This window comes from Cherax quadricarinatus, chromosome 94 (assembly GCF_038502225.1).
Source record: "Cherax quadricarinatus isolate ZL_2023a chromosome 94, ASM3850222v1, whole genome shotgun sequence".
In the NCBI taxonomy this organism is placed as follows: Eukaryota; Metazoa; Arthropoda; class Malacostraca; order Decapoda; family Parastacidae; genus Cherax; species Cherax quadricarinatus.
The window spans coordinates 8,458,439-8,484,375 of NC_091385.1; the positions used below are offsets into that span (position 1 = coordinate 8,458,439).

The window sequence follows — 25,937 nt, forward strand, 5'->3', positions numbered from 1 at the left end:
TAAATGACCATAATTTTTAAAGGGGTGGACCGGTAAGCCAGCGGAAGGCCTCGGTCAGATGACCAAAAGCTCCAAAGGCGGGTCATCATCTGACTAAGACCCGCGTCAAGAAACATTTGTCCTGTTTCCTGACGAACCGTACCTAACCTAACCACTTGAAATAAATCACATTAACTTGAATGGGTTATCCTAGTCTAAATCTACATACACAGTGGACTTTATATTTCCTCACAACACTTGCATGTTCTCACCACCACCGTTAATAAAATATCTGCATGCTATGTAGACAGCACCTCAGTGTGACATTCTTATCTTCGACAGCCTCGTGTAACCAACCAGACTGCCTCAGGTGTGACCTAGAGACAGCAGAGTGTGTCAAGTGTCTGTACGTGATCATGGCCTCCTCCCGTGTGTGTCACTCTGCCTGTCCTCCTGGACACTCCAGCTCCTGGCCTCCGGACCCCCCTCTCATGGGTCGTGTGTGTACAGGTGAGTCTCATGCCTCTCTAAAACTTTGGTACCCGAGGGCCTTGTATAAGTGTGTAGGCCTTTTGTGTATTTGTAGCCCTATGTAAATGGGTGTCTGTGTAGGCTTTTACAGGCTATTTGTGTAGATTTCTTTGTGTTATACCTACACCTGAATATCTGTAGGCTTCTGCAGGTGTGTGTCTTAGGGTCAATGTGTAACCCGTATGTTATGAATGATCTGTAGACCTCAATGGGTGTGTGTGTGTGTACTCACCTAGCTGTGGTTGCAGGGGTCGATTCACAGCTCCTGGCCCCTGCGTGCTCATATGATCGTCTCCCATTTTTAGGTACTGTAGGCCTACTGAAGTGTTCCTCCATTCTTGTGCTCCAAGATACACAAGTCTAAAGTTTCAAGCCGACCTCAATAGGCATTCTCCATCAAGATGAAGTTTCCTTAGAGAAAAATCACATCAGAACAAAAGGTTTGAAGCCAATCGCAAGATGCATCCCCCAGTTACTGCACAGAATCCAACAAATCCAAATTTGTTAACCATGCCACAGACTAAACGCCCTAAAAATATTATCCTAATTTTTAATAACTCTCGTTAAACACTGAAAACTATCAACTTATGAAGGGAGGAATACTGCAAGAGGCCTACTGGCCCATATAGGGCAAGTCTTTCTCAAATCCATCCCACTAATGAATATATTCGCCCAACTTAATTTAATGTTATCCAAGCAACAAGCTCTGATAACCCTTTTAACTCGTGTGAGAGTCCCACTTAAATCCAACCCGTCTCACTCGTGTATTTATCCAGGTTGAAGCTACCCAAGGTTTTAGCTTCAATAACACTACCGGGAAGATGAAATTAAGACACATGTGCAACATCTGGGTATCTTTATTGTAGACGTTTCGCCACTGGATGGCGAAACGTTTACAATAAAGGTACCTAGATGTTGCACATGTGTCTTAATTTCATCTTGTCGGTATTATATACCATTCTTGCACAACTACCGGGAAGACTGTTCCACTCATCCTAACCTAACCTACCCTAACCTAACCTAACCTAACCTACCCTAACCTACCCTAACCTAACCTACCCTAGCCTAACCTACCCTAGCCTAACCTACCCTAGCCTAACCTAACCTACCCTAACCTACCCTAACCTAACCTACCCTAGCCTAACCTACCCTAGCCTAACCTACCCTAACCTAACCTAACCTACGCTAACCTAACCTAACCTAACCTAACCTACCCTAGCCTAACCTAACCTAACCTACCCTAACCTAACCTACCCTACCCTAACCTAACCTAACCTACCCTAGCCTAACCTACCCTACCCACCAAGGCAGGATAACCCTGAAGACGACACTTGCATCATCATTCACTCCACTGTCTTGCCAGAGGCGTACCTTCACTAGCAGGACACACTAGTGTTACTAATCCAGTAATGACTTTCCGCAGAGCGCAGTGTGCTGGCACTGGTCTCAGGCCGTGACCTGAGCATCATTGCAGGCGCTGCTGTGGGCGGCGCAGTGTGCGTGGGCGTTATTATAGGCGCACTCCTCTACATGCGCAGGCGCGCTAAACCCCATCCAGACCAACCCCCACCAGACCACCCCCACCATTACCCCCTCCCCAGGCTCTGGAGGGACAAGAGACCTAAGACCACAGGTAAGATCAATATTTTGAGTTGTTCTTTTGTAAGACCTGATTACCAGGTATTCAGGTCGTTACGTGACCTGACCTTCAAGTACTCAGGTTTTGTGAGATGACCTGAAGAGACCTGACCTCAAGGTATTTAGGTGTTTGTTAGGTGAATTGAGGAGACGGAACTTTGTCTCTGTAGTCTGACAAGATCCAGGTACTCTCGATACCCATGATGTGGGCGGTAGACGTCCCATGAGTGGGCGGTAGACGTCCCATGGGTGGGTGGTAGACGTCCCATGAGTGGGTGCTAATCACCCCATACTATCAGTGGTAGTTATCTCCTCATCCACTGGTTGGTAGTTCCCATTCACTGGTTGATAGTCCTCATCCACTGGCTGGTAGCCTCCATTCACTGGTTGATAGTCCTCATCCACTGGCTGGTAGTCCCCATTCACTGGTTGGTAGTCCTCATCCACTGGCTGGTAGTCCTCATCCACTGGCTGGTAGTCCCCATTCACTGGTTGGTAGTCCTCATCCACTGGCTGGTAGTCCCCATCCACTGGTTGGTAGTCCTCATCCACTGGCTGGTAGTCCTCATCCACTGGCTGGTAGTCCCCATCCACTGGCTGGTGGGCCCCATCCACTGGCTGGTGGGCCCCATCCACTGGTTGGTGGTCCCCATCCACTGGTTGGTAGTCCTCATCCACTGGTTGGTGGTCCCCATCCACTGGTTGGTAGTCCTCATCCACTGGTTGGTGGTCCCTATCCACTGGTTGGTAGTCCTCATCCACTGGTTGGTAGTCCTCATCCACTGGTTGGTGGGCCCCATCCACTGGTTGGTAGTCCTCATCCACTGGCTGGTAGTCCCCATCCACTGGCTGGTAGTCCCCATCCACTGGCTGGTAGTCCCCATCCACTGGCTGGTGGGCCCCATCCACTGGTTGGTGGGCCCCATCCACTGGTTGGTGGGCCCCATCCACTGGTTGGTGGGCCCCATCCACTGGTTGGTAGTCCTCATCCACTGGTTGGTGGTCCCCATCCACTGGTTGGTAGTCCTCATCCACTGGTTGGTGGTCCCCATCCACTGGTTGGTAGTCCTCATCCACTGGCTGGTAGTCCCCATCCACTGGTTGGTAGTCCCCATCCACTGGTTGGTAGTCCCCATCCACTGGTTGATAGTCCTCATCCACTGGCTGGTAGTCCCCATCCACTGGTTGGTAGTCCTCATCCACTGGCTGGTAGTCCCCATCCACTGGTTGGTAGTCCCCATCCACTGGTTGGTAGTCCTCATCCACTGGCTGGTAGTCCCCATCCACTGGTTGATAGTCCTCATCCACTGGTTGGTAGTCCCCATCCACTGGTTGGTAGTCCTCATCCACTGGCTGGTAGTCCCCATCCACTGGTTGGTAGTCCCCATCCACTGGTTGGTAGTCCTCATCCACTGGTTGGTAGTCCCCATCCACTGGTTGGTAGTCCCCATCCACTGGTTGGTAGTCCCCATCCACTGGTTGGTAGTCCTCATCCACTGGTTGGTAGTCCTCATCCACTGGTTGGTAGTCCTCATCCACTGGTTGGTAGTCCTCATCCACTGGTTGGTAGTCCTCATCCACTGGCTGGTAGTCCTCATCCACTGGCTGGTAGTCCTCATCCACTGGCTGGTAGTCCCCATTCACTGGTTGGTAGTCCTCATCCACTGGTTGGTAGTCCCCATCCACTGGTTGGTAGTCCTCATCCACTGGCTGGTAGTCCCCATTCACTGGTTGATAGTCCTCATCCACTGGTTGGTAGTCCCCATCCACTGGTTGGTAGTCCTCATCCACTGGCTGGTAGTCCCCATTCACTGGTTGGTGGTCCCCATCCCCATTCATCGGCAAGTTTGCCGATGACACCAAAATAGGCCGTCGAATTCATTCTGACGAGGACATTAGAGCACTCCAGGAAGATTTGAATAGACTGATGCAGTGGTCGGAGAAGTGGCAGATGCAGTTTAATATAGACAAATGCAAAGTTCTAAATGTTGGACAGGACAATAACCATGCCACATATAAACTAAATAATGTAGATCTTAATATTACGGATTGCGAAAAAGATTTAGGAGTTCTGGTTAGCAGTAATCTGAAACCAAGACAACAGTGCATAAGTGTTCGCAATAAAGCTAATAGAATCCTTGGCTTCATATCAAGAAGCATAAATAATAGGAGTCCTCAGGTTGTTCTTCAACTCTATACATCCTTGGTTAGGCCTCATTTAGATTATGCTGCACAGTTTTGGTCACCGTATTACAGAATGGATATAAATTCTCTGGAAAATGTACAAAGGAGGATGACAAAGTTGATCCCATGTATCAGAAACCTTCCCTATGAGGATAGACTAAGGGCCCTGAATCTGCACTCTCTAGAAAGACGTAGAATTAGGGGGGATATGATTGAGGTGTATAAGTGGAAGACAGGAATAAATAAGGGGGATGTAAATAGTGTGCTGAAAATATCTAGCCTAGACAGGACTCGCAGCAATGGTTTTAAGTTGGAAAAATTCAGATTCAGGAAGGATATAGGAAAGTACTGGTTTGGTAATAGAGTTGTGGATGAGTGGAACAAACTCCCAAGTACCGTTATAGAGGCCAGAACGTTGTGTAGCTTTAAAAATAGGTTGGATAAATACATGAGTAGATGTGGGTGGGTGTGAGTTAGACCTGATAGCTTGTGCTAACAGGTCGGTTGCCGTGTTCCTCCCTTAAGTCAATGTGACCTGACCTGACTAGGTTGGGTGCATTGGCTTAAGCCGGTAGGAGACTTGGACCTGCCTCGCATGGGCCAGTAGGCCTTCTGCAGTGTTCCTTCGTTCTTATGTTCTTATGTTCTTATGTTCTTAACTGAGAGTCTAACATTCTTAGGCAAGTTAATGTCGGGATAAAGCCATTATAACCAATTCAGTCAGATAAATGGCTCAGAGAACCGACAAGATAAATTAAAATTAGTTACAGTGAATTGAGTCCTGTGGAAACTGCAAGATGGTCACCATAAGGGAATTTCTATACAGTACTATATATATCAATCACCCTATTTCTATAAGCTATACTCCACTTAATTGAAATAGATTTTTTGGGGGTCTAAGACACACATGCAACACTCGATTGTCTTTAGTGTTGCACATGCGTCTTGTTCAGCAGTTTGTAGGTGTTGTGTAACGTTGAAAGTAAATGGTATAAAATACCGACACAATGGAAACAAACACATGCAGTTTAATGTGATCCTTTATTGACAACGTTTCGCCCACACAGTGGGCTTTTTTCAAGTCACAAACAGATCTACCTGGGGTGGAAGGTACGGGAGTATTTATAGTCAGGTTAAGAATGTTGAGGTCAGGTGGAGAATGCTGCATCTGATGATCTACCGGGTGGAGTTATAGAGTCTTGGGTAGCTTGGCAGGGGTATTGGACAAGTTGTAGACCTTCTGCAGTGTTCTATGTTCTTATGTGGGATAGCGATGAAGAAGTTTCTTGGCGAGTGGTTCAGCTATGTTATAGAAGTCGTTGTTCTGGTTGAAATTGTTGGTTATAGAGATAAGCGATGATTCCAGGATTCTTCGGTATTGAGTGTTGTCTTCTGTGGCGATAAGTCTTGAGTTTCTGTAGTTAATTAAATGGTTGTGTGAATTGCGATGTTGTACACAGGCATTCCTTGTGTCGTCAGTCCTGCTTGTGTATTGGTGTTCTGAAATACGTGTTTGGAGGTCTCTTGATGTTTCGCCCACGTATAATTTGTTGCAGTCATTACAAGGGATTATGTATACCCCTGCAGAGGACGGAAGCTTGTCCTGTCTACTACTAGTGATGTCCTTGATGGTCGTGGTTGTGGAGGTAGATACTTGGAATGATGTATTGGAAAAGATGTTGGAAACATGTTTGGCAATGGAGTTGGTGGGGAGGACTATGTATCTCTTCTCGGCAGTGTCTTCTCTGGGTGTTTTGAAGATGTTTAATGCCCGCCGTCTGCAGTCTCTGATGAAGTGACGAGGATAGTGGAGTTTAGAAAATACTTGTTCAATTATAGTGCATTCTTCCTCAAGGAACTCATTGCTGCAGATTCTGAGTGCACGCAGGAAGAAGCCTATAATTACACCACGTTTGGTTTTGGTGTCGTGGTGAGAGTAGAAGTGGAGAAGATCGTTTTGGTTGGTGGGTTTTCGATAGACTTTAAAACGAAGTTCATGGTCCAGCCTTGACATAACTTCCCTATTCACCAAAGTACCTACTACACAAGCCATAGATCTCCTGCGCAGAAAAATTGACGATTCACTTTATCTTCCTATTCCTGCCAGCGATTTCATCGACCTCGTTGAACTCTAAGAACATAAGAACATAAGAAAGGAGGAACACTGCAGAAGGCCTGTTGGCCCATACTAGGCAGGTCCTTTACAATTCATCCCACTAACAAAACATTTGCCCAACCCAATTTTCAATGCCACCCAAGAAACAAGCTCCGATGTGCAAGTCCCACTCAAATCCAACCCCTCCCACTCATGTACTTATCCAACCTAAATTTGAAACTACCCAAAGTCCTAGCCTCAATAACCCAACTAGGTAGACTGTTCCACTCATCAACTACCCTATTTCCAAACCAATACTTTCCTATGTCCTTTCTGAATCTAAACTTATCCAACTTAAATCCATTACTGCGGGTTCTCTCTTGGAGAGATATCCTCAAGACCTTGTTAATATCCCCTTTATTAATACCTATCTTCCACTTATACACCTCGATCAGGTCTCCCCTCATTCTTCGTCTAACAAGTGAATGTAACTTGAGAGTCTTCAATCTTTCTTCATAAGGAAGATTTCTAATGCTATGTATTAATTTAGTCATCCTACGCTGAATGTTTTCTAAGGAATTTATGTCCATTCTGTAGTATGGAGACCAGAACTGAGATGCATAATCTAGGTGAGGCCTTACTAATGATGTATAAAGCTGCAGTATGACCTCTGGACTTCTGTTGCTTACACTTCTTGATATAAATCCCAGTAATCTATTTGCCTTATTACGTACGCTTAGGCATTGCTGTCTTGGTTTAAGGTTGCTGCTTACCATAACCCCCAAGTCCTTTTCACAATCTGTATGGCTAAGTTCTACATTATTTAACTTGTAAGTGCTATGGTTATGGACACTCCCGAGCTTCAGAACCTTGCATTTATCTACATTGAACTGCATCTGCCACTTTTCTGACCAAGAGTAGAGTTTGTCTAAATCCTCCTGAAGTTCCCTAACATCTACGTTTGAATCAATTATCCTACCTATCTTCGTGTCATCGGCGAATTTGCTCATATCAATAGTAATTCCTTCATCAAGATCATTGATATATATTATAAACAACAACGGGCCCAAGACTGATCCCTGTGGAACGCCACTTGTTACTGATCCCCACTCGGATTTAACCCCATTTATGGACACTCTCTGCTTCCTGTCTGTGAGCCATGATTCGATCCACGAGAGCACCCTTTCCCCAATGCCATGAGCTGCTACTTTCTTCAACAGTCTCTGGTGCGGAACTCTATCAAATGCCTTACTAAAATCTAAGTAAACAATATCAAATTCTTTATCGTGGTCAACAGCCTCAAAAGCTTTACTGAAGAAAGTTAATAAATTAGTTAGACAAGACCGTCTTTACATGTTTCTCTTTCGAAAATCACCTCTTTCAACAGACTTTTGGTCTACCCATGGGCTCGCCACTCAGTGCCGTCCTGGCGAACTTATACATGGAACATCTGGAAGCAGAGCGTTTCTCCACCATTATTCCCTCGACTGTCACCTGGCTCCATTATGTTGACGACATTCTCCTCATAACTCCCAGACGCTTCAACGTTCATGCTCTCCAAGACAAGCTCAACCAGGTCGAGCCTTCAATCCAGTTCACACTTGAAGAAGAAGTCGACAACACTCTTCCTTTCCTTGATGTTCTTCTCTGCAAAGCTGACCACGAACTTTGTTTTAAAGTCTATCGAAAACCCACCAACCAAAACGATCTTCTCCACTTCTACTCTCGCCACGACACTAAAACTAAACGTGGTGTAATTATAGGCTTCTTCCTGCGTGCACTCAGAATCTGCAGCAATGAGTTCCTTGAGGAAGAATGCACTATAATTGAACAAGTAGTTTCTAAACTCCACTATCTTCGTCACTTCATCAGAGACTGCAGACGGCGGGCATTAAACATCTTCAACACACCCAGAGAAGACACTGCCGAGAAGAGATACATAGTCCTCCCCACCAACTCCATTGCCAAACATGTTTCCAACATCTTTTCCAATACATCATTCCAAGTATCTACCTCCACAACCACGACCATCAAGGACATCACCAGTAGTAGACAGGACAAGCTTCCGTCCTCTGCAGGGGTATACATAATCCCTTGTAATGACTGTAACAAATTATACGTGGGCGAAACATCAAGAGACCTCCAAACACGTATTTCAGAACACCAATACACAAGCAGGACTGACGACACAAGGAATGCCTGTGTACAACATCGCAATTCACACAACAATTTAATTAACTACAGAAACTCAAGACTTATCGCCACAGAAGACAACACTCAATACCGAAGAATCCTGGAATCATCGCTTATCTCTATAACCAACAATTTCAACCAGAACAATGGCTTCTATAACATAGCTGAACCACTCGCCAAGAAACTTCTTCATCGCTATCCCACATAAGAACATAGAACACTGTAGATGGATGGTTCAGAGAACCGACATGTTGATAAATTAGACACATCTGCAACTCTTGGATATCTTTATTGAGGAAACGTTTCGCCACACAGTGGCTTCATCAGTCCATACGTAGGAGAAACTTGAAGAACAGGAGGAGAATGAGGTAATCAGTCCCACTACCTATGACTGCTACACCTCTCCTGCCATACGGTTTATAAGCTGCTTCTCCGCTCATATGCCGTATTCTACTCAAGATTGATGGACTGAACACATCGACTCAAGGTTGAGGGACTGATTACCTCATTCTCCTCCTGTTCTTCAAGTTTCTCCTACGTATGGACTGATGAAGCCACTGTGTGGCGAAACGTTTCCTCAATAAAGATACCCAAGAGTTGCACATGTGTCTAATTTATCAACATAGAACACTGCAGAAGGTCTACTCACAACTTGTCCAATACCCCTGCCAAGCTACCCAAGACTCTATAACCCCACCCAGTGGATCCTCAGATGCAGCATTCTCCACCTGATCTCAACATTCTTCACCTGACTATAAATACTCCCGTTCCTTCCACCCCAGGTAGATCTGTTTGTGACTTGAAAAAGCCCACTATGTGGGCGAAACGTTGTCAACAAAGGATCACATTAAACTGCACATGTGTTTATGTTTCCATTGTGTAACGTTAGTATGTTAGGTATGTTGCAGAGTGATGTGAAGGATTAGTTAGTCTACCAACCTGGAGGACTTTTATTAATAACTTTCTACTCCCTTATACTCGCCTTTTATACTCAATCTCGAAGCCATCTTCCAGTTTCTCATATTTCGTATTCCTTTTGACTTCGCAACCGTGTCGACAAATGAGCACTGCAGCAGGCCTGCTGGCCCATGCTAGGCAGGTCCAGGTCGCCTACCGGCCAAAGCCGACCAGGTCTAAGTCACATCCACTTAAGAAGGATGAAGCACTGCGTCAGACCCACTAGCGCAAGCCAGATCGGTCCAACTCACACCCTTTCTGCTCAAACGCTCCAGATATTCCAGTCTCTGTGAAAGCTATAATGTCGGAATTCTCTTCTGTTATCCAGTCATTTAGTTGACAATATTTGTGAATCTATCTGCACTTGTATACCACGTTTGATTATTTTGCCCTTGTGGGTCTTGTGTTTCCCTACTCAGTGATCCCTCTCGCCCGCCCACTCACCAATCGTGACTTCCAACAGAGGTATCGGTGGCAGATGAAGAGAGGGCAGAGTTCCTGCAGCAGCTAGATGGACTCAGAGGAGAAGCTAGCAACTTTCTAGAGATGCTGACCCATACTAGGAACCGGTTCAGGACTCTCCGCGGACCTGACTCACCCACGGACACCAAGGCTAAGGCTTACAGGTGAGGAGGAGGACAATAAGAATGTGAGATAGGAGGAGCACTGCAACAGGCCTACTGGCCCGTGCTAGGCAGGTCCAAGTCACCTACTGACCCAATCCAGTCAGGTCCAAGTCACCTACTGACCCAATCCAGTCAGGTCCAAGTCACCTACTGACCCAATCCAGTCAGGTCCAAGTCACCTACTGACCCAATCCAGTCAGGTCCAAGTCACCTACTGACCCAATCCAGTCAGGTCCAAGTCACCTACTGACCCAATCCAGTCAGGTCCAACTCACGCCCACCTATACCCACTTGTGTATTTCTCTGACCTATCTGGATCACCAGCTGACACTATGTACAAATCTCTCAGCAAAATACATCGCTATACACTATAAAATACATCTCTATACACTATAAAATACATCGCTATACACTATAAAATACATCGCTATACACTATAAAATACATCTTAAGTCGTAATAAAGTTGGTAGAATTACCGACAATATGTAAAGTAAAAGGACACAAGTGCAACTAATGTGACATTTATTGTGGCAACGTTTCGCTCTCCAGGAGCTTTATCAAGCTTGATAAAGCTCCTGGAGAGCGAAACGTTGCCACAATAAATGTCACATTAGTTGCACTTGTGTCCTTTTACTTTACAATGCAAGTTAAACCTAAGGGACACTTGAGGGTTACCCGAGACATAACCCAAGATATATCTAGGGGATACCTAAAGAATACCCAAGGTATACCTAAGTGACCCAAGGTATATCTAAGTGATACCCCAAAGTATACCCCATGGTATATCTAATACTCAAGGTATACCTAAGGGATACCCTAAGATATACCCAGAAACCACTGATGAACGTGGACATCCTTGCAGAGCCGTGGTCCGCGACCTCTCTCGCGTCCTCACGCTACTGAACCGTCGTGATGAACACATACTGACGGTACCTGGTGACTGGAGGAGACTCCTGACCTGGGCCGCCAGAGTCCTAGCTAGATACAAGAGGCAGAAAGCCATTAAGGTGAGTCCTTTGAGTCCTGTATATGATATACTCTGTCTCTCTGTCTCTCTCTGTCTCTCTCTGTCTCTCTGTCTCTCTCTCTCTCTCTCTCTCTCTCTATATATATATATATATATATATATATGTATATGTATATGTATATATATATATATATATATATATGTATATATATATATATATATGTCGTGCCGAATAGGCAGAACTTGCCATCTTGGCTTAAATAGCAACGCTCATCTTGCCATATAGGACAAGTGAAAATTTGTGTATGCAATAATTTCGCCAAAATCATTCTGAACCTAACGAAAAAAATATATTTCACTGTGTTTGTTTAGTATTAAATTATTGTAAACAAATCTAAAATATATTAAGTTGGGTTAGGCTAAAATAAATTGTTCTTGTTATAATAAGGTTAGGTAAGTTTTCTAAGTTACTTTTGGTGCAAAATTATAAATTTTTAAATCAACATTAATGAAAAAAATATATTTTTAAACGTATAAGAGAAAATTTTAGAAAGGACTTTATTTTAAATGAGTTCTTGCTAATTGACCAGTTTTACATATTCGGCACGACATATATATACATATATATATATATATATATATATATATATATATACATATATATATATATATATATATATATATATATATATATATATATATATATATATATATATATATATATATAAACTATATCTATTTCACAATATTGTGATAGCAACAAAGTAAGTTGTCGCTCCGATGTTTTAAGTTTCAACTCGATTAGGAGATGCATTCTCAAGTTATCACATGGAAACTAATTATTCCACTGTAATAATGTTTATAAAACTATCTAAATCATAAATACACGTGAAAGTTTATATAAATCAGGTAACATGTTAGGTATTACTATGTTATATAAATTGCATGTCTGGTATTTGTTATATACTAAAGAAGGCCACATTTGGAGGTCGAAATATATATTGATCAGGGATCGATTCTTCTTCTCTTGTGTTGCTGGCTAAATTTTGACAACACTGGCTGTTTTCTACTAGGTCAGAGTTAGAAAAACAAAGATTCACCATCATTCGAGTTGTACCTTCGTATTACATCAGTTTATTTTGCAGGAAAGTGGAGAATTACCGTCGCTAGAGCCCATGAGTGTGAGTGGCACACTATACCAGACACGACGGCAGGCACAGGCTGAGAGGTGCAGGCTGGTCACTCAGGCAGCTCCAGCATCCTACACACAGAACGCTCATGTCTGCAGGGACTTCGAGGACCAAGATGAACTCTCCTTGTGCAGGGGTAAGACCTGGCAGGTTCTTGTAACACACATGTGCAACACCTAGGTGTCTTTATTACACCAGTGTGACACAGCAACACAGTGAAGCTGTGGCACAGACGAGGTCGTCTATCTCTGGCCAGAGTCGTGAGCATACTCTACACCCATCTGTGACCACGTCTACAACTACTGTGCTACAGAGACGTACCTCTGATAACGATGCCCGGGTATCGCACATGTCTTATTCATGAACAGGTCGGTACTATATACCCTTGATTGAAAGATATCTTACAGCCGAGGATTTACAACAGGTGTGGGGTAAAAAGATGGGTATTTTTCGGCCGAAGCGGCAGGGTTGTGTACCCCATATCCACACACACATAGGCCTATGATCTGGGGTTCAAAGAATTAAAAGGAGTACATCTCCACATGTATCTACATACTGTGTCTTATCTGTTGTAAGTAAACTTCAGAATATTTGCTTTATAAGTCTGGTATCTTATTTTCAGTAAGATACCCTGAAATGTTATATGGGTTATCATGTGTCTATATTTCTCAATAAGTGGAGAACCAAGCATAAAGTCTACGAGAGTGAGACAATGAACCTAGTCACATACTTGTCAACTGGTTTGATCATCTACGTGTCTGCCAAACTGCCAGAAGAACTTGTAATCAAGCCTAAGCCTGGCTACTACAACACTCACTTTCCACTGGTACTGGTACTGTAAATGTACCCAGCGACACAGCCCGGGACACTCTTACCTCTCCTGTCGGAGTTCACACTGTAGCAGGCCTGTTGGCCTGCTACAGTGTTCCTCCTTTCTTGACTCACGAAATCGTAATGACACGATTGCAAACAAACCATACCACGGGCGGGATTTGAACCCGCGGTCAGAGTGTCTGAAAACTCGACGGTCTGGAGTTTTGAGACTCTGACCGCGGGTTCAAATCCCGCCCGTGGTATGGTTTCCTCCTTTCTTATGTTCGTATGACATTTCGATTCGTTTTGGACTTAATAATGCGAACCGAGAGGTCGTCTTAAGTAGCCTCTTGAAATTGGGTTAGTGATGTGTTATGGCCATGCTACTGTTACTTGTATTCCTGTACATCCTTCCTCTGCTGCCACGTTCTTCAGAGAACCATCAGTCTCTCCTGCCGTTCCAGAAGTCAGCATTTATTCGCGAGTCCAGAAGGAAGATCGACCCTCTACAATAATGTACTACCCAAAAACTATAGCTGGAGTTTACCTGGAGAGAGTTCCGGGGGTCAACGCCCCCGCGGCCCGGTCTGTGACCAGGCCTCCTGGTGGATCAGAGCCTGATCAACCAGACTGTTACTGCTGGCTGCACGCAAACCAACGTACGAGCCACAGCCCGGCTGGTCAGGAACCGACTTTAGGTGCTTGTCCAGTGCCAGCTTGAAGACTGCCAGGGGTCTGTTGGTAATCCCCCTTATGTATGCTGGGAGGCAGTTGAACAGTCTCGGGCCCCTGACACTTATTGTATGGTCTCTTAACGTGCTAGTGACACCCCTGCTTTTCATTGAGGGGATGGTGCATCGTCTGCCAAGTCTTTTGATTTCGTGAGTGATTTTCGTGTGCAAGTTCGGTACTAGTCCCTCTAGGATTTTCCAGGTGTATATAATCGTGTATCTCTCCCGCCTGCGTTCCAGGGAATACAGGTTTAGGAACCTCAAGCGCTCCCAGTAATTGAGGTGTTTTATCTCAGTTATGCGCGCCGTGAAGGTTCTCTGTACATTTTCTAGGTCAGCAATTTCACCTGCCTTGAAAGGTGCTGTTAGTGTGCAGCAATATTCCAGCCTAGATAGAACAAGTGACCTGAAGAGTGTCATCATGGGCTTGGCCTCCCTAGTTTTGAAGGTTCTCATTATCCATCCTGTCATTTTTCTAGCAGATGCTGTTATTAGATAAATAGACATTTTAGGACATATTAATGGTTAATGAGAAATATCAGAAATAAGTTTTTGCTAAACTAACTTACTTGTTATTGCAGATGACGTGCTGAGTGAGAGAGGATCGAGGTCATCCTCACTCCTGAGCCTCACACCTGTCATACTGGAGGAGGAGGAGGAGGATCACAAGGACCATATCTTCCTTCAAGACATGGAGGGCCACTCCAAAGAAACCAGCTTCAGTAGCGACCTGGAATCCCAGTATCAGGCAAATATCGACCCCCACCTCACCGATGGCGAGGCGCTGAAGCAAGATGGAACCCACGAGGACAATAACAACACCGTCAAACAACTAAATCACATGCACAAGCTGACCAACATACTAAGGCGCAACTCCAGAGCCTCGCCAACAATCACAGAAAAAATCATGAATCTCAGGAACAAGGAACGATCATCAGAGACCTATAACATCTCCCGACACATCGTTACAGACGATACCAGATTCCACATCCAAACTCAGAAGATTTCAGTGACTCTGAAACCTCCAGAAAACGAAACCCAAGCTATACCTAGAACCACCAGCCTTCAGGGCATGGAGAAGGACGTAATCAATGCCGTTTTATCCGGAGAAGATATATACGTTAATGTTATCAGGAATCCAGTGATGGTAGGCCTTAGGCTGGCCGGAGACCCATACAGGGACGACACTATTGAACATGGCCACCATCCAACACCTGTAGATCAACAGGTGTTGAACAAGACCAACCCAGCAGGCAGCTGCAAAGCGGAGGTGAGACGACACCTGTCAACACCCAGATGTGAACTGACTACTGAACTATAATGACGTTGCTGAGGGATTGAACACCTGTCTAGGCTGAGGGACTGAACACCTGTCTAGGCTGAGAGACTGAACACCTGTCTAGGCTGAGGGACTGAACACCTACCTAGGCTGAGGGACTGAACACCTGTCTAGGCTGAGGGACTGAACACCTGTCTAGGCTGAGGGAGTGAACACCTACCTAGGCTGAGGGAGTGAACACCTACCTAGGCTGAGGGAGTGAACACCCACCTAGGCTGAGGGAGTGAACACCCACCTAGGCTGAGGGAGTGAACACCCACCTAGGCTGAGGGAGTGAACACCCACCTAGGCTGAGGGAGTGAACACCCACCTAGGCTGAGGGAGTGAACACCCACCTAGGCTGAGGGAGTGAACACCCACCTAGGCTGAGGGAGTGAACACCCACCTAGGCTGAGGGAGTGAACACCCACCTAGGCTGAGGGAGTGAACACCCACCTAGGCTGAGGGAGTGAACACCCACCTAGGCTGAGGGAGTGAACACCCACCTAGGCTGAGGGAGTGAACACCCACCTAGGCTGAGGGAGTGAACACCCACCTAGGCTGAGGGAGTGAACACCCACCTAGGCTGAGGGAGTGAACACCCACCTAGGCTGAGGGAGTGAACACCCACCTAGGCTGAGGGAGTGAACACCCACCTAGGCTGAGGGAGTGAACACCCACCTAGGCTGAGGGAGTGAACACCCACCTAGGCTGAGGGAGTGAACACCTACCTAGGCTGAGGGAGTAAACACCCACCTAGGCTGAGGGAGTGAACACCCACCTAGGCTGAGGGAGTGAACACCTACCTAGGCTGAGGGAGTAAACACCCACCTAGGCTGAGGGAGTAAACACCCACCTAGGCTGAGGGAGTGAACACCCACCTAGGCTGAGGGAGTAAACACCCACCTAGGCTGAGGGAGTGAACACCCACCTAGGCTGAGGGAGTGAACACCCACCTAGGCTGAGGGAGTGAACACCTACCTAGGCTGAGGGAGTGAACACCTACCTAGGCTGAGGGAGTGAACACCCACCTAGGCTGAGGGAGTGAACACCCACCTAGGCTGAGGGAGTGAACACCTACCTAGGCTGAGGGAGTGAACACCTACCTAGGCTGAGGGAGTGAACACCCACCTAGGCTGAGGGAGTGAACACCCACCTAGGCTGAGGGAGTGAACACCCACCTAGGCTGAGGGAGTGAACACCCACCTAGGCTGAGGGAGTGAACACCTACCTAGGCTGAGGGAGTAAACACCCACCTAGGCTGAGGGAGTGAACACCCACCTAGGCTGAGGGAGTGAACACCTACCTAGGCTGAGGGAGTAAACACCCACCTAGGCTGAGGGAGTAAACACCCACCTAGGCTGAGGGAGTAAACACCCACCTAGGCTGAGGGAGTGAACACCCACCTAGGCTGAGGGAGTGAACACCTACCTAGGCTGAGGGAGTAAACACCCACCTAGGCTGAGGGAGTAAACACCCACCTAGGCTGAGGGAGTAAACACCCACCTAGGCTGAGGGAGTAAACACCCACCTAGGCTGAGGGAGTAAACACCCACCTAGGCTGAGGGAGTAAACACCCACCTAGGCTGAGGGAGTGAACACCACAAACTACACACAAAGGTTTCGCCCGGTTTGTCTCTACTTCCTACAGGACCAATAAAGCCGGTTATGGGCGAAACGTTGCCACAATAAAGATACCCAAGTGTTGGTATTATACCCAAAGTTGTGAGTTGAAGGATAAATAACTCACAAGAGTTAGTTAGCTAACTCAAAAGACTAATATATTGTGTCTAGCAACTAATTAGCATAAGCAACTTAAAATGACTGTAATTAGGGTCACTGTGTTCCTAATTACAACCAGAGATGAACACAAGAATGTTAGCCCTTAGTTCTCTCCCTTGCTCGTGCCCTCCCTTGTTCTCCAGTACCCTCCCTTGTTCTCCAGTACCCTCCCTTGTTCTCCAGTACCCTCCCTTGTTCTCCAGTACCCTCCCTTGTTCTCCAGTACCCTCCCTTGTTCTCCAGTACCCACCCTTGTTCTCCAGTACCCACCCTTGTTCTCCAGTACCCTCCCTTGTTCTCCAGTACCCACCCTTGTTCTCCAGTACCCACCCTTGTTCTCCAGTACCCTCCCTTGTTCTCCAGTACCCTCCCTTGTTCTCCAGTACCCTCCCTTGTTCTCCAGTACCCTCCCTTGTTCTCCAGTACCCTCCCTTGTTCTACAGTACCCACCCTTGTTCTCCAGTACCCACCCTTGTTCTCCAGTACCCTCCCTTGTTCTCCAGTACCCTCCCTTGTTCTCCAGTACCCTCCCTTGTTCTCCAGTACCCTCCCTTGTTCTCCTTTACCCACCCTTGTTCTCCTTTACCTACCCTTGTTCTCCTTTACCCACCCTTGTTCTCCATTACCCTCCTTTGTTCTCCTTTACCCACCCTTGTTCTCCTTTACCCACCCTTGTTCTCCATTACCCACCCTTGTTCTCCATTACCCACCCTTGTTCTCCATTACCCTCCCTTGTTCTCCATTACCCTCCCTTGTTCTCTTTTACCCACCCTTGTTCTCCATTAACCTCCCTTGTTCTCCTTTACCCACCCTTGTTCTCCATTACCCACCCTTGTTCTTTTTTACCCACCCTTGTTCTCCATTACCCTCCCTTGTTCTCCTTTACCCACCCTTGTTCTCCATTACCCACCCTTGTTCTCCATTACCCTCCCTTGTTCTCCATTACCCTCCCTTGTTCTCCTTTACCCACCCTTGTTCTCCTTTACCCACCCTTGTTCTCCATTAACCTCCCTTGTTCTCCATTAACCTCCCTTGTTCTCCTTTACCCACCCTTGTTCTCCATTAACCTCCCTTGTTTTCCTTTACCCACCCTTGTTCTCCTTTACCCACCCTTGTTCTCCATTAACCTCCCTTGTTCTCCATTAACCTCCCTTGTTCTCCTTTACCCACCCTTGTTCTCCATTACCCTCCCTTGTTCTCCTTTACCCAACCTTGTTCTCCATTACCCACCCTTGTTCTCCATTACCCACCCTTGTTCTCCATTAACCTCCCTTGTTTTCCTTTACCCACCTTTGTTCTCCTTTACCCACCCTTGTTCTCCATTAACCTCCCTTGTTCTCCATTAACCTCCCTTGTTCTCCTTTACCCACCCTTGTACTCCATTACCCTCCCTTGTTCTCCATTAACCTCCCTTGTTCTCCTTTACCCACCCTTGTTCTCCTTTACCTACCCTTGTTCTCCTTTACCCACCCTTGTTCTCCATTACCCTCCTTTGTTCTCCTTTACCCACCCTTGTTCTCCTTTACCCACCCTTGTTCTCCATTACCCACCCTTGTTCTCCATTACCCACCCTTGTTCTCCATTACCCTCCCTTGTTCTCCATTACCCTCCCTTGTTCTCTTTTACCCACCCTTGTTCTCCATTAACCTCCCTTGTTCTCCTTTACCCACCCTTGTTCTCCATTACCCACCCTTGTTCTTTTTTACCCACCCTTGTTCTCCATTACCCTCCCTTGTTCTCCTTTACCCACCCTTGTTCTCCATTACCCACCCTTGTTCTCCATTACCCTCCCTTGTTCTCCATTACCCTCCCTTGTTCTCCTTTACCCACCCTTGTTCTCCTTTACCCACCCTTGTTCTCCATTAACCTCCCTTGTTCTCCATTAACCTCCCTTGTTCTCCTTTACCCACCCTTGTTCTCCATTAACCTCCCTTGTTTTCCTTTACCCACCCTTGTTCTCCTTTACCCACCCTTGTTCTCCATTAACCTCCCTTGTTCTCCATTAACCTCCCTTGTTCTCCTTTACCCACCCTTGTTCTCCATTACCCTCCCTTGTTCTCCTTTACCCAACCTTGTTCTCCATTACCCACCCTTGTTCTCCATTACCCACCCTTGTTCTCCATTAACCTCCCTTGTTTTCCTTTACCCACCTTTGTTCTCCTTTACCCACCCTTGTTCTCCATTAACCTCCCTTGTTCTCCATTAACCTCCCTTGTTCTCCTTTACCCACCCTTGTTCTCCATTACCCTCCCTTGTTCTCCATTAACCTCCCTTGTTCTCCTTTACCCACCCTTGTTCTCCTTTACCCACCCTTGTTCTCCATTAACCTCCCTTGTTCTCCTTTACCCACCCTTGTTCTCCATTAACCTCCCTTGTTCTCCATTAACCTCCCTTGTTCTCCTTTACCCACCCTTGTTCTCCTTTACCCACCCTTGTTCTCCATTACCCACCCTTGTTCTCCAATACCCTCCCTTGTTCTCCCTCTACATTATCTACCATACTACTCTACCCACATTCCTTCACTATCTACCTGCCACTACAGGCAGTCACCAACAGTCTGAGTGATCAGTAACCGGACGGAGGATCGAGCCTACCCATCCCCATACGGGTTTGGAGCTTTAAACCAATTGCAGCTCTTGTCTCCACGTTGTTTTGAGATATATATATATATATATATATATATATATATATATATATATATATATATATATATATATATATATATATATATATATTCAACTAACACTATAATACCCTTAAGCTCTAAACCCATATGGGCCATACAGCTCATTTTGGAGTAAGAATTCTGATCCAAGGATAAACAAGGCTTTCAACTCCAATGCCTTGGATCAAGACTCAAGACCCTCGGACCTAGTCAACACACACACCTTAACAACCAAAGATATGTATTAATTTATATAGAAAATATTTTGTGTACATAGCAGTATATACATTTAAACACCAATGTCTATATTTTTATTATTGTAAGATGTTAAAAAGAGAACTAATAAAAATGTATATGATTTTTATTATGAATATCCTTTATTGATTATATATATATATATATATATATATATATATATATATATATATATATATATATATATATATATATATATATATATATATATATATATTAAACTCATGGAGTGGGAAGAGTGACAGTAGTGGCCGGTGAAAAGACGGGGCCAAGAGCTGTGAATCGACCCCTGCAACCACAAACAGGTGAGTACAACTAGGCGAGTACACACACACATACACACGGTAGTGCTCCGCTTTACGGCGTTTAGTTAATATTCCACGTGACCGAAACTCACTATACAGCTTCCCTCACCTGACTTGTTAGCAGTCATCCCGCACTGTTGTTTACATCCTCTGTCATCACTGCTGTTTACAGCCTCTGTCAGCACCACAGTTCACATCCTCTGTCAGCACCACTGTTTACATCCTCTGTCAGCACCACTGTTCACATCCTCTGTCAGCACCACTGTTTACATCCTCTGTCAGCACCACAGTTCACATCCTCTGTCAGCACCACTGTTTACATCCTCTGTCAGCACCACTGTTCACATCCTCTGTCAGCACCACTGTTTACATCCACTGTCAGCACCACTGTTTACATCCTCTGTCAGCACCACTGTTTACATCCTCTGTCAGCACCACTGTTCACATCCTCTGTCAGCACCACTGTTTACATCCTCTGTCAGCACCACTGTTCACATCCTCTGTCAGCACCACTGTTTACATCCTCTGTCAGCACCACTGTTCACATCCTCTGTCAGCACCACTGTTTACATCCTCTGTCAGCACCACTGTTTACATCCTCTGTCAGCACCACTGTTCACATCCTCTGTCAGCACCACTGTTTACATCCTCTGTCAGCACCACTGTTCACACCCACTGTCAGCACTGTTTACAGCCTCTGTCAGCACCACTGTTCACATCCTCTGTCAGCACCACTGTTTACAGCCTCTGTCAGCACCACTGTTTACATCCACTGTCAGCACCACTGTTCACATCCTCTGTCAGCACCACTGTTCACATCCTCTGTCAGCACCACTGTTTACATCCACTGTCAGCACCACTGTTCACATCCTCTGTCAGCACCACTGTTTACATCCACTGTCAGCACCACTGTTTACAGCCTCTGTCAGCACCACTGTTCACATCCTCTGTCAGCACCACTGTTCACATCCTCTGTCAGCACCACTGTTCACATCCTCTGTCAGCACCACTGTTCACATCCTCTGTCAGCACCACTGTTCACATCCTCTGTCAGCACCACTGTTCACATCCTCTGTCAGCACCACTGTTCACATCCTCTGTCAGCACCACTGTTCACATTCTCTGTCAGCACCACTGTTCACATCCTCTGTCAGCACCACTGTTTACATCCACTGTCAGCACCACTGTTCACATCCTCTGTCAGCACCACTGTTTACATCCACTGTCAGCACCACTGTTTACAGCCTCTGTCAGCACCACTGTTCACATCCTCTGTCAGCACCACTGTTCACTTCCTCTGTCAGCACCACTGTTTACATCCACTGTCAGCACCACTGTTTACAGCCTCTGTCAGCACCACTGTTTACATCCACTGTCAGCACCACTGTTCACATCCACTGTCAGCACTGTTTACAGCCTCTGTCAGCACCACTGTTCACATCCTCTGTCAGCACCACTGTTCACATCCTCAGCACCACTGTTCACATCCACTGTCAGCACTGTTTACATCCACTGTCAGCACCTGTTTACATCCACTGTCAGCACCACTGTTTACATCCACTGTCAGCACCACTGTTTACATCCACTGTCAGCACCACTGTTCACATCCACTGTCAGCACTGTTTACATCCACTGTCAGCACCACTGTTTACATCCACTGTCAGCACCACTGTTCACATCCACTGTCAGCACTGTTTACATCCACTGTCAGCACCACTGTTCACATCCACTGTCAGCACCACTGTTCACATCCACTGTCAGCACCACTGTTTACAGCCTCTGTCAGCACCACTGTTTACATCCACTGTCAGCACCACTGTTCACATCCACTGTCAGCACCACTGTTTACATCCACTGTCAGCACTGTTTACATCCACTGTCAGCACCACTGTTTACATCCACTGTCAGCACCACTGTTCACATCCTCTGTCAGCACCACTGTTCACATCCACTGTCAGCACCATTGTTCACATCCACTCAGTACCAGTGTTTACATGCACTGTCAGCACTGTTTACAGCCTCTGTCAGCACCACTGTTCACATCCACTGTCAGCACTGTTTACAGCCTCTGTCAGCTTCACGTCTATCCATTATGTCCGGAATCTTCCCAGAATTTCAAGCGTTATAAAGACACTGAGTGTCTCACATATAAAGACACTGTGTCTCACATATAAAGACACTGTGTGTCTCACATATAAAGACACTGTGTGTCTCACATATAAAGACAGTGTGTGTCTCACATATAAAGACAGTGTGTGTCTCACATATAAAGACACTGTGTGTCTCACATATAAAGACACTGTGTGTCTCACATATAAAGACACTGTGTGTCTCACATATACTCTGATAATTACACTTCTGTGTACCTGTACCTAAATAAACTTACTGCTGGTGTGTAGGTACACACTCTCATTATTACGTTACGTTAATATGGGCGTTTTAATAAATCCATCTATGACTTTTTTTCTTCAAAATTATGTAAGAAATATGCTACATGACATATAAAAACGATATATATACCCACAGGAGAATATACTGATATAAATATAGTATGATGGCCCGTGGTCTGGTAGGCAAAACTCTCGCTTTACACGATGAGGTTCCAGGTTCGATTCCCGGCATGGGTTGTAACATCGGGCATGTTTTCTTACACCTGTTGTCCCGTAGCTCGATCGGTAGCGCACTCAGCTCACACACTGAGGTCCAGAGTTCGAATCTCCTGCGGTACGGCTGGAAAGCATTAGGGACGTGTTTCCCTAAGACACCTGCTGTCCCTGTTCACCCATCAGTAAAATAGGTGCCTAGGTGTTAGTGGACTGGTGTGGGTGGCATCCTGGGTGTTAGTGGACTGGTGTGGGTGGCATCCTGGGTGTTAGTGGACTGGTGTGGGTGGCATCCTGGGTGTTAGTGGACTGGTGTGGGTGGCATCCTGGGTGTTAGTGGACTGGTGTGGGTGGCATCCTGGGTGTTAGTGGACTGGTGTGGGTGGCATCCTGGGTGTTAGTGGACTGGTGTGGGTGGCATCCTGGGTGTTAGTGAACTGGTGTGGGTGGCATCCTGGGTGTTAGTGGACTGGTGTGGGTGGCATCCTGGGTGTTAGTGGACTGGTGTGGGTGGCATCCTGGGTGTTAGTGGACTGGTGTGGGTGGCATCCTGGGTGTTAGTGGACTGGTGTGGGTGTTAGTGGACTGGTGTGGGTCTCATCCTGGGTGTTAGTGGACTGGTGTGGGTCTCATCCTGGGTGTTAGTGGACTGGTGTGGGTCTCATCCTGGGTGTTAGTGGACTGGTGTGGGTCTCATCCTGGGTGTTAGTGGACTGGTGTGGGTCTCATCCTGGGTGTTAGTGGACTGGTGTGGGTCTCATCCTGGGTGTTAGTGGACTGGTGTGGGTGGCATCCTGGGTGTTAGTGGACTGGTGTGGGTGGCATCCTGGGTGTTAGTGGACTGGTGTGGGTGGCATCCTGGGTGTTAGTGGACTGGTGTGGGTGGCATCCTGGGTGTTAGTGGACTGGTGTGGGTCGCATCCTGGGTGCTAGTGGACTGGTGTGGGTCGCATCCTGGGTGCTAGTGGACTGGTGTGGGTCTCATCCTGGGTGTTAGTGGACTGGTGTGGGTGGCATCCTGGGTGTTAGTGGACTGGTGTGGGTGGCATCCTGGGTGTTAGTGGACTGGTGTGGGTGGCATCCTGGGTGTTAGTGGACTGGTGTGGGTGGCATCCTGGGTGTTAGTGGACTGGTGTGGGTGGCATCCTGGGTGTTAGTGGACTGGTGTGGGTGGCATCCTGGGTGTTAGTGGACTGGTGTGGGTGGCATCCTGCGTGTTAGTGGACTGGTGTGGGTGGCATCCTGGGTGTTAGTGGACTGGTGTGGGTGGCATCCTGGGTGTTAGTGGACTGGTGTGGGTGGCATCCTGGGTGTTAGTGGACTGGTGTGGGTGTTAGTGGACTGGTGTGGGTGTTAGTGGACTGGTGTGGGTCTCATCCTGGGTGCTAGTGGACTGGTGTGGGTCTCATCCTGGGTGTTAGTGGACTGGTGTGGGTCTCATCCTGGGTGTTAGTGGACTGGTGTGGGTCTCATCCTGGGTGTTAGTGGACTGGTGTGGGTCTCATCCTGGGTGTTAGTGGACTGGTGTGGGTCTCATCCTGGGTGTTAGTGGACTGGTGTGGGTCGCATCCTGGGTGTTAGTGGACTGGTGTGGGTCGCATCCTGGGTGTTAGTGGACTGGTGTGGGTCGCATCCTGGGTGTTAGTGGACTGGTGTGGGTCGCATCCTGGGTGTTAGTGGACTGGTGTGGGTCGCATCCTGGGTGTTAGTGGACTGGTGTGGGTCGCATCCTGGGTGTTAGTGGACTGGTGTGGGTCGCATCCTGGGTGTTAGTGGACTGGTGTGGGTCGCATCCTGGGTGTTAGTGGACTGGTGTGGGTCGCATCCTGGGTGTTAGTGGACTGGTGTGGGTCGCATCCTGGGTGTTAGTGGACTGGTGTGGGTCGCATCCTGGGTGTTAGTGGACTGGTGTGGGTCGCATCCTGGGTGTTAGTGGACTGGTGTGGGTCGCATCCTGGGTGTTAGTGGACTGGTGTGGGTCTCATCCTGGGTGTTAGTGGACTGGTGTGGGTGGCATCCTGGGTGTTAGTGGACTGGTGTGGGTGGCATCCTGGGTGTTAGTGGACTGGTGTGGGTGGCATCCTGGGTGTTAGTGGACTGGTGTGGGTGGCATCCTGGGTGTTAGTGGACTGGTGTGGGTGGCATCCTGGGTGTTAGTGGACTGGTGTGGGTGGCATCCTGGGTGTTAGTGGACTGGTGTGGGTGGCATCCTGGGTGTTAGTGGACTGGTGTGGGTGGCATCCTGGGTGTTAGTGGACTGGTGTGGGTGGCATCCTGGGTGTTAGTGGACTGGTGTGGGTGGCATCCTGGGTGTTAGTGGACTGGTGTGTGTGGCATCCTGGGTGTTAGTGGACTGGTGTGGGTGGCATCCTGGGTGTTAGTGGACTGGTGTGGGTGGCATCCTGGGTGTTAGTGGACTGGTGTGGGTGGCATCCTGGGTGTTAGTGGACTGGTGTGGGTGTTAGTGGACTGGTGTGGGTGTTAGTGGACTGGTGTGGGTCTCATCCTGGGTGCTAGTGGACTGGTGTGGGTCTCATCCTGGGTGTTAGTGGACTGGTGTGGGTATCATCCTGGGTGTTAGTGGACTGGTGTGGGTCTCATCCTGGGTGTTAGTGGACTGGTGTGGGTCTCATCCTGGGTGTTAGTGGACTGGTGTGGGTCGCATCCTGGGTGTTAGTGGACTGGTGTGGGTCGCATCCTGGGTGTTAGTGGACTGGTGTGGGTCGCATCCTGGGTGTTAGTGGACTGGTGTGGGTCGCATCCTGGGTGTTAGTGGACTGGTGTGGGTCGCATCCTGGGTGTTAGTGGACTGGTGTGGGTCGCATCCTGGGTGTTAGTGGACTGGTGTGGGTCGCATCCTGGGTGTTAGTGGACTGGTGTGGGTCGCATCCTGGGTGTTAGTGGACTGGTGTGGGTCGCATCCTGGGTGTTAGTGGACTGGTGTGGGTCGCATCCTGGGTGTTAGTGGACTGGTGTGGGTCGCATCCTGGGTGTTAGTGGACTGGTGTGGGTCGCATCCTGGGTGTTAGTGGACTGGTGTGGGTCGCATCCTGGGTGTTAGTGGACTGGTGTGGGTCGCATCCTGGGTGTTAGTGGACTGGTGT

The 25,937-nt window shown here is 47.3% G+C and overlaps 2 protein-coding genes across 3 annotated transcripts in view; one reads left to right on the forward strand and one right to left on the reverse strand.

Annotated features, from left to right (window-relative positions):
- Positions 1–15,458, forward strand: part of T48 (FU domain-containing protein T48) — a 121,770-nt gene extending 106,312 nt beyond the window's left edge. The window contains exons 2-7 of the mRNA XM_053794303.2: positions 322–489; positions 1,934–2,143; positions 10,041–10,203; positions 11,067–11,211; positions 12,317–12,497; positions 14,487–15,458. Of these exons, the coding sequence (XP_053650278.1) occupies positions 322–489; positions 1,934–2,143; positions 10,041–10,203; positions 11,067–11,211; positions 12,317–12,497; positions 14,487–15,226 (1,607 nt within the window). The 3' untranslated portion in view covers positions 15,227–15,458. The remainder of the gene's footprint in view (positions 1–321; positions 490–1,933; positions 2,144–10,040; positions 10,204–11,066; positions 11,212–12,316; positions 12,498–14,486) is intronic.
- The window catches only part of LOC128700897 (E3 ubiquitin-protein ligase TRAIP), a 554,710-nt gene that overhangs the window by 225,597 nt on the left and 303,176 nt on the right, over positions 1–25,937 (reverse strand). The window lies entirely within an intron of this gene.